The sequence below is a fragment of the Bombina bombina genome, chromosome 4 (assembly GCF_027579735.1).
Source record: "Bombina bombina isolate aBomBom1 chromosome 4, aBomBom1.pri, whole genome shotgun sequence".
NCBI classification, from domain to species: Eukaryota; Metazoa; Chordata; class Amphibia; order Anura; family Bombinatoridae; genus Bombina; species Bombina bombina.
Genome location: NC_069502.1, coordinates 318,579,542 through 318,589,796, shown reverse-complemented (window position 1 = coordinate 318,589,796; position 10,255 = coordinate 318,579,542). Strand labels below are relative to the sequence as shown.

Sequence of the window (10,255 nt, the reverse complement as noted above, 5' to 3'; positions counted from 1 at the left end):
GGGGGATGGCGGTTTATGAATTAATACATTTATTAGGTAGTTTGCATTGTGGGGGGATGGCGGATTAGGGGTTAATATGTTTATTAAACATTGTGATGTGGGAGAATGGCGGATTAGGGGTTTTGAATGGTGTTTTGACGTGTCGGCCTATTTATTTTTTTGCAGGTAAGATTTTTATGTGTGATTTCAACATATGAATAGATGATATACTGGTGTAAGTTACTGGTGATGATAGAAATGTGTATTTACAATTCTGAACCTCGCCAGTTTGTTCGATTTACGGTAGTAAATCATCTGGCGGTGCGGGTTATGTGATTCACCCGATGTGTGAGGTGAACGTATGGGCGACGTGGGTTTCAGCAGTTGCACTGAAACTTATTCCACATATGTGATCTCACCCAATGTAGTTGTAGAAATCCTGTTGTTATGGAGATCTCTGAGCAGGAATATGTTTGGTAAAGGGTTGACAGAGAAATTAAGTATGTTTGCAGCACAAAACAGGAGAGGAAAAACTTCCTAGAAAAACAAAACACCTGCTAATGGGCAAGGAGAACATTAAGAAGCATAGGGAAAAAGGGGAGTGACTTCTAAAAGATAGAAGTGATGGTATCAACAATATATAAACATATGTATCATATGTAACAATTTATTTTAATACAAGTTTTGTTAATGGGAAAAAAAATCACTACTGAATCTTATATAATTGTTCAGTATTAGCTCATAACATTATATAAACACTTACATTAGCATTTTATGTGTTCAACAAGTTGAGATAATGCCATTCTGAAATGACTTGTCTCAAATAGAAATATTTCAAGGTACACCCTATCCTATTTATGAAACATTGCTGTTTGGGACATCCTATATTATAAAATGCCAGTTATGTTTGTCCGATGCAGTCATGCGCAGTAGAGACTGCAGCGCGAGACAAACATACCTGGCCGTAAAGAAGGATCAACAGTGAACGCTATAAGGATCAGACAGCAGAGAGGGTGGGCAGGAGTGGGTGGGAGGGGGCGGCAGCGGGCGGGAGAGTGCGGGACGAAAGGGAACGTGTGTTGTGGGGACAGGCGTGGTGGGGCTTGGTCTGGTGGGCGTGGTCAGGTGGGACCGCTGCATTGCAGAAAATGGCCCGTGTACACAAGCTTTAGGACTAGTTCATTTATAATTGAATAAATATTAATTTGCTATTATAAAGAATCTACACAAAAAATACTGTGTTTAAAAGGATAAGTATAATAAATTATAGTCTCTTTCAGCAAAGTGTATTAAATAATATATATTAACACAACTTTCCAATGTACTTTAATAATCTAATTTGTGTTGTTCTCTTGTTATTCTTTGTTTAAAATAATGCCTAGGTAGCCTCAGGAGCTGCTGATTTTTGGCTTCCCATAAAGGTTTCATGTTATTGGCTAACATCATTAAGCAGCACTAGAAAATTTACCTTGGGGACACCTCTTTCAAATACATGTGTTTTGGTTTAGGAAACAATATCAGCTTGAAAATTTGCAGCCAACTTGCTAGGTGTGTGTGATCCTAAATACATAAATCAGCTCCTAAATAAATATGGAAACATTTCTCAGTCCGTTTGCTGGAGAACAGAATTAAAGGCAATGAAAGAGAAGAACAGCATCTGCTAGTGTCACATTGCAGACATTCTTAGGAAACTTGTTAGCTAAGACGTAATACATGTAAAGTTATTAAACACGTTTTATTGTCTACTGCTTTGATATTCATATTTAATATAAATAGATTTCCTACAAATCGCATATGGATTTTTATTTATATAAATAAATAGTGAGTAATTCAAAATCAGTTAAAAAGACATGGGAGACAATTTTTATTTATTACATGTAAAAAAAAGAAAAAAGTGGTAAAAAAAAAAACACAAAAGCAAACAAATTTCAAAGTTTAAATTGATATGAAGTCAAATTACTTATGAGTATAAGATTATTTTCACCTCAGTCTTAACAATGTGTAATAATTTTTTATCTTCACTCAATGGAGGGAATATCTTATTAACAATAAATAATTGTACCCTATTGATTAACTTGCTTGATTTAAGTTTAAATGGTATTTGATTTAAGTCCCTTGGATCAAAGTAAAAATGCATCAGTTTCAATTTGCCACAAATAAAAAAAAAGGTTAGTAGAGATGTAAAGTAGTATCATTCAGACATGTAAACGTGGTAAGCAGACTCCCTGTCAAATTCAGCTAACAGAAAGAAAAGCAGTGATGATGGGGATGGGAAATAAGTGTAGGAGTGTAGGGAGAAGGACAATGTATCTTGTTGATGTATAGCTAAATGGAACACTTGATTGTATTTAATGTTGGCATAAAAGTATATTAAAGGGGCAGTCTAGCCAAAATTAAACTTCCATGATTCAGATAGGGCCCTAATTTTAAACAACTTTCAAATTTTCTTTTATCATCAAATTTACTTTGTTCTCTTGGTATTCTTAGTTAAATTGTGGAGTGTCCCTTTAAGTGCACCATAGAGTTGGCTGCTAAGATGCAGTGCCAGTCTCGTGCTTTATCTTCTGACTTTCAATCATTCCTATCTATTAAACATTATCGTCACTATCCTCTAACGTTTTGCTGCCGGTCGGTTTTCTAAAATGTTGTAAATAAATATGTTTTATGGAACCAGCAATATTGATGCTTTTTTCCCATTATACTCTTAAAATATGAAATATGCTGTGCTGAAAAAAATATGAAATTTGTGTCATGTCTGAAGTCCAGTCTTAAAAGTGTTGCCAAAAGATATTTGAGAACGAAACATATAAAATATTTATTTTGATACAAATATCACACAAAAGATGCAATTAAATATTGTGAAACTTACTGTAAAAGAGAGAAGTGTAAAGCAGAAGTCTGCTAGAACACATTGACAAATGAAAACAAAATGAAGCAATATCTAAGTGAAAAGACAAGACGTCCTTTAGAAATCTGCCCACAGTAAAACAAAATCAAATTTTTTTCAGATCCTGGAATAAAGGTATGTATAAAATGTATGTGTAAAATGATTGTGTGCTTTGCGTTTATATGTGTTTTTAGTTTTTACTCAAGTGTATTAAGGACTCAGAAAAATGGTTGGCAAAGGTGAAGATATGTGTTTATGGTGAGATAAAGCTAATTATCTGTAAGGTACAATTATCAAGGAACCTGCAGAATTAGACATTACAAGCAAACACTGAATGTTATAGATACAATAGTTGTACATTGTACAGAGAACTACTTTAATTTAGTAAAGTTTTATGAAAAATAAATGACTATTCCAGCATTAAGGGTGTATATGTAAGTCAGTTACACTGTGCCTTATTGCATTAATATAAATGAGCCCAACTAATTGAAAATGAACAGTTTTATTTCTTTTCTGCCCATTTTTTTTTTCATTTTACTGAAAAAGCAAATATCTAGAAAAAAAACACATTATGATAATGTGCAAACTAAAGCATTAAACTAAAAAAAAAAAGCTTGCTTAAAAAAAATTACTTGAACTGCATAGTAAAATGTGTAGTATTAAAACAGAGATAGACAACAGATCATTAGATAAGGTCTGTACATTTTTCTCAACTTGCAGTATTTACACTGGGGCAGGGGGTTCTTGGTCATGTTAATTAGGTTAAAAATGCCTCATCCTTCTGCTTCTAATTTAAACATGAACCTGCTAATACAGGAATCTAATTACAATAGCACTTTGTATCTAAAAGCACTTTAAAACATATTGTTTAAATTCATAGTAATTGCTTTATGTATCATTATGCAGACAACTTTAAAAGGGACATTAAACACTAAGGGCTAGATTACAAGTGGAGCCCTAATTTATCAGATCTCTGGTTAATTTTATAAAATGTCCCCCAAAATAAAGTTTAATGTTATTTATTAAAAAATAAAGCATCTTTATGTTTTAATAAAATAACTGCAATAAGCAGTTCTGAGGGGCTAAAGTTGGTGGGTGTGGGGTGTTAGAAAAAAAAAAAACAGCACTAAAAAGTACCTTTACATTGTGGTCTATGGGAACTGTGTGTTCCCTGTAAATATATATTTATGTGTTACTGTATATATACACATATTAACACATAAATATATATGTATATAATCATATACATATATATTTATATTTGCTGCCCTTTGCTGCACTAGGTTCTCATGCCGTGTCTCATTGGAGCCAATGGAAGAGCGCTCTCGTGAGTGCAATTCTTCAAAGCAATGTGAATGCGAAGTTGTGTTCGCATTGCACCTCACTTGTAATACCAGTGCACATTAGCGTGCGCTGGTATTACTCAGTTGAGCAAAAATATCCCTTTAGCGTAAGCGATATTTTGTGCTCCACCCATAATCTGGCCCTAAATAAATGCTAGATAGAATGAAGTATTCAAAAAATAGATTAGTCTGAGAATAACATGTAGATGTATTTTTTAAGTTTCATTAGCTGTTTAAATGTTGAAAAAAATTAATGTAACGTTTTAATGTCTCTAAAACACTAGAAGCTGCCATGTTGTAACCTAGGTTACTTTCTCTGCTGTGGCCAATTAGGGACAGTTATAAATAGGTCACTAGAGTGTGTTTTGTAAGGTCAGTACAAACTGTAAGCAAACAATTAAAGAAAATAATGCTATAATCATGCAAAATAATATTTATAAAATAAAATAAATTATTTTGTGGGTTAGTTGGCAGATATGATAGGAAGTAACAAATAGCTAACTTTCTTTTTTGCATTGTTTACAGTCTTCATCTCTGACTATGGTAACAGAAATATTCAACGGTACAAATGGAACATTTTCCTCTTCCAGAGACTGTATCCGTAATGTCACTGTCACACGAGTGGTGTTCCCTGTATTGTACACCATTGTTTTCTTTTTAGGAGTGATTATTCACAGCATATCTATCTGGATTTTCCTACATGTTTCTAGCAACTCGGTTTTTATTGTTTTTCTGAAAAACACAATTGCTGCAGACTTAATAATGACATTAACATTACCATTCAAAATTCTTACGGATTCTGGAATTGCACCCTGGCATCTGAGAGTTTATGTTTGCCGATTCTCTGCAGTGATATTTTATCAAACCTTGTACGTCAATATGATCCTTCTCGGGCTTATAGGGTTTGATCGTTTTATTAAAATTGTAAAGCCACATAGAAGGTACTGGACAGATAATGTCTTCTTTGCAAAATCCCTTTCAGCAGCAGTATGGATAGTTATGCTTGGAATATTTCTACCAAATATGATATTAACCAATCAGAATGCCACACCTCAAAACGTTAAAAAGTGTGCTTCTTTGAAGAGTCAACTCGGCATCAAATGGCACGAAGTAGTGAATTACTTTTGTCAAATTGTATTTGTGACTGTTCTTATTCTCCTGATCCTGTTTTATACAATTATTACAAAAAAGGTTTATGCATCTTTTACAAGGTCAAAGAGTAAAGATTCCAATGCTAGAAAGAAGCTAAAGGCAAAGGTTTTCATAGTAATTGTAGTTTTTTGTGTGTGTTTTGCTCCATATCACTTTGTAAGGATTCCATATACAATTAGTCAGATAGGCAAAATTAAAGATTGTCATTTGCAAAACAGACTATTCATTGCAAAAGAAAGTACCCTATGGCTGGCAGCCACCAATGTCATAATGGACCCACTTATATATGTATTATTGTGCAAGCCTTTCAGAAAGCTTTTATTTGGCTACATCACCTCCATAAGTTCAAGTTTGGAGTCACCATTTCTTAATGAATCAACATTGTAAGCTATAGATAGTTCATACAAAATAAAGCCTGTTTACACTTTTTGTACTACAACATACTTGGACAAATTATAATATTAATTCTAATGTTTTTCTACGAGAATGAGATTCATCCTGTTAACAACAAAACAGCTTTTCTAGGGGTAATCACAGTTATGCTTGTAAAGCTGCAGTGGAGTTTATGAAAAGTAGCTTATTTATCCAGCCTACAAAGGAACTATAGGTGACATTAAAGCATTCACAGGAAGCTAGTTAAACAGTTGTGAGGTGGCTAAGGATGTGGAATCATCTCTACCATTTATACTAAAGGTGAATAGCTTGTATACACCACCAGCACCAGAGTGCAACTGTGTCACATGATACCCATATGTTATATCAATTGAAAGTGATGCAGCATATCTGTAAAAAAAGCTGACTGGAAAATATCACAGGGAGATCTTGATGTTAAAAAGGAAGATATTTTGCATCAAAGTTTCTTCAGCTCAGCAGAGTAAGTGCTCTGTGAGCAGGTATCATTCAACTTTTCTTTTTTATTGTCATTTGCATGATGGGAAAAACAGTCAATAAGCATCATCAGTGCTAAGCTCACACTTTGCTTTACTGGAGTATTGTGGGAATTCAAGAAATCCTGCTAGATTTCATAGTAAACTAAAGAGAACAAAAAAAAAAAAAAGTGACGGTGTCTTCACATGCCAGATGTCTGCTTCCATTCAAGTCCCAAAAACAAGCATCCTGATTGGATGTTTTAAAGTCCCTTTACAATAAAATGAAGACATTTTGAGGTAAAATTTGCATTTCTTACACAAAGGTGTTTATGTGATATTTTCTAGTCAGCTTTTTACATATACAGATTTATAACACCAGCTTGTTAGATAAGCTGATTGGTATTAATAGTAGCTTTGCCTGACACAACAAAAAATGCAGCTAGAGTGAGCAACTATAACAACTATTTTTACAGCAATTACAGTTGGTGGTGTTTAGTGACTGACAACATCTACTCTACGATATGATGCTAAATACATTTAAAAATACAGTCATACCTTGTTTTATTGCGCTTTACTTTATTGCACTTTGCAGATATTGCTCTTTTTACAAACTGAAGGTTTGTGGCAACCCTGTGTTGATTAAGTCTATTGGCGCCATTTTCCAGACACATATACACATATAAACCCATTAATACACATATATACACACCACCATCAAAAAGATTATGACTGACTGAAGGCTCAGACGATTGTTAGTATTTTTTAGCAATAAAGTATTTTTAATTTAAGGTATGTACATTGTTGTTTTTTTTTTAAATGTAATGCTATTGTACACTTAATAGACTAGAGTATAGTGTAAATATAACTTTTATATGCACTGCAAAACTAAAAAAATTAGTGTAACTCACTTTATTGCTATATTCACTTTAATGCTGTGGTCTAGAACCGAATGCACAATACCTCTGAGGTACGCCTATATTACAAAATAAATGAATTTTTGAAACTGCAAATGTATTCATTAGTAGCTGGATACTGTGCATAAAGACCAACATAATAAAAAAATCATGAATGTAATTTACAATATTTTGTAACAGAAATATATGATATTATAACAATGTAAAAAGGTAGCTGGGGGCAAAATCACCCTCATATAAATAAAAAGAAAATATTGCATTTCTAATTAATAACAAATACTAAGTTCAAAATGTTTTTAAAACGTTTTCAAGGTATTATAAGTCTAGTATTTTTTTTTCCCTGCTTATCATTTTTTAAGATTTTCAGCGAGTAGTAAATACGTAACAACAGCATACTGGAAGTGTAAAGAATAGTAATGCTGAGATAGCGTAGCAAAAGTATGCAATTTATAAACAGGGCTGAAAGCCGTCTAGAAAGATTTTTTTTTGCATCTCTTATAGAAGGTAATAGCTTAAGCTATTACTTGTAAGTATCAGTATTCTGCCGTCTGTGAATTCATTGACACCAAGAATTTGATTATGTATATGCTGCAGAAGTCTGCTGCACTACTTATCAGGAACGTCAACCCAATACTAATATTGTGGCAAAATATAGCAGGTCTAATGATGCCACAGACATAATTCCATTAACAAAAGCATGGCCATAAACATTTTGCTTGTGCATAAATGTCACAGATAAGAATGATGCCAGGGGCAAACTCCCTGTAACCCTTTAGACACCAGCGTGGCAAGCTTAAGCCATGACTCTAATCCTAACTGTGACCCTAAATCAAACCCTTAAAGGAATATGAAACACAAAAGGTTTTCTTTCATGATTTTGACAGTGCTTTCCAATTTAATTATATTATCAAATTTGCATTGTTCTCTTGGTATCCTTTGTTGAAGGAACAACAATGCATTACTGGGATATAACTGAACACATCAGGTGAGCCAATGGCAAGAGGTATATATATGCAACCACCAATCAGCAGCTAGCTCCCAGTAGTGCTTTGCTGCACTTGAGCCCACCAAGGTATTCTTTTAAACAAAGGATAGTCAAATAAAGCTACAAATTGGACAATAGGAGTACATTGGAAAGTTGTTTAAAGTGACATTCTCTCTCTGAATCTGATTCATATCTCTTTATCCTTAAGGTTAGCCCTAATTAAAATATTACAAAGCTCACCCTACATTAAGTTCATTAGCCACAACATTATCATTTCAGTAGGCAGTGGCATATGAGTATGCTTGAGATCTCTACCTAAAACTTTCATCTGGTTGCTGATTCTGCGGCTGCAGTTTTGTAGTTGAATATCATTTTCTACAGCGTCTATGGTTTTACTAGTCCTGTCACAAATAATTGTGAAAGCACTGAAATATGTCTCATTAACTGCAAACTATTAAGATCTAACATTGTGGTCCATTCTGGTCAGTAAGAATTCCCTTGCAAAATACACAATGTGGCTTTTTGTGGGGTGTTGCAGTTTGAACCCATTTCAATCTTTTTAGACAACTCTTCAATTATCTATTTATTTTTCACTCTATTAGTAGCATGAAAAATTCCCCATGGTCTTCCATTGGTGCAATTTACACCAGTATTTTAATTAATAAGAAGACACTTTAAAGTCTGGGCATTGTCTCTGTAATTTAGACTGTTATTTGAAATTTGATTAGTTATAAAGGATGAAAACAGATTATTATTTTTTTTTTTAGCTTAAAGGGATATTAAACAGTATGAGATTGTAATATAAAATATTTAATTGTGTGCAATTAAAAAACTGCAATATAATTTCAATTTTTAATCTACCCCCAACTCTTGTAATTTAACTCTGATACTTGTTGGTTTTCTAAATTCCACTGAATTTCTAAAAAGTAATGGGTGCTGCCATGTTTTAAACTTAAAGGGATATTTCAGCCAAAATTGGAATCCACATGAATGCATTTCAGTTGTGAATAGAAGCATTTTTGTCATATACATGTATTAGCAAAAATGTTTCTAATAAAAGCTATAGCTGTTTCAAAAGAGTATTTAAGTATCCACTGGGCACCAGCATTTTTGAACACAGCACTTTCTCAGAGAGCCTAAGGTGCTTGTACTATTTGGCAATGACTCAATTTGTGTTTTACTGATAAGATACAAGCCTCACTGGCGCTCTGAGCAGCTGCAGTATTTAAAATGCTGGTGCACTGAGAATATTTAGCTATGCTTCACATGCATGTGGAGAGAAAAATGTTAACACTAAAACAGTGATAACTTTTACTAGAAGCATTTTTGACACTACATTTATATTGTAAATATGTTTCCATTCAAAGATTTAATTCATCTACGTGCATTTAAATTTTGCTCGTGATGCCCCTTTAAGTTATTCTAATTTCAATCTCTATTGCTAAGGACAGATGCATAGCAGGCAATACAATTGCTTTGACAACATCATTATGTCTAGTATTTTCTTTTTGAATATCCCTTTAAGTGTTTACTATTCTATATTATAATGGTATAATATATATAATTTATTTATGATCCCTTAATCTAATGATATGCTATTCATGGGCCCCCGTTACATATATGCAGCGTCGCCCGCAAAAGCCGGCGACACCAGTTTTTACGCGGTTTTGGTATCCAATATACAGCGCCGCATATAAATGCGGCACATACATTTCACTCTTCGCATAAGCATCGTACTCCCTCTTACTCTATGTTCACCTCGCCACACAAAGGCATCCGCAGCAAGCCTTGCGCTGAGTATGGGAGCACCATAACTCCCGAAACTGCCTGCAAAAATAAATTAACACCTAACGCATGCGCAATATCTATCTACCTGTCAACCGCCAACCCCCAACGCAATAACTAATAAAGTGTATTAACCCCAATATTCACCATCAAATCCACACCGCAATTAAAAATAAAGTTTTAACTCCTAAATCCGCCAACCCCAACATCGCAAACTACCTAATAATACTATTAACCCCTAATCTGCCATTAACCCACAATGCAAACTACCTATTAAAGTATTAACCCCTACACCGCCAAAGCCCACAACTCAATCTACCTACTAAAGTATTAACCCCTAA

General features: G+C 33.8%; 1 protein-coding gene across 1 annotated transcript; it reads left to right on the top strand.

Annotated features, from left to right (window-relative positions):
* The first annotated feature begins 4,739 nt into the window (after positions 1-4,739).
* Positions 4,740-7,311, top strand: P2RY13 (purinergic receptor P2Y13). Its single transcript, XM_053709012.1, has one exon. It carries the CDS (start codon positions 4,750-4,752, stop codon positions 5,746-5,748), a length of 999 nt encoding a protein of 332 aa, XP_053564987.1. The 5' UTR covers positions 4,740-4,749; the 3' UTR covers positions 5,749-7,311.
* Positions 7,312-10,255: the final 2,944 nt, after the last annotated feature.

Bases quoted from the DNA above. Each gene is read 5' to 3' on its own strand.
- P2RY13 (XM_053709012.1), top strand. From the start codon at position 4,750: ATGGTAACAGAAATATTCAACGGTACAAATGGAACATTTTCCTCTTCC.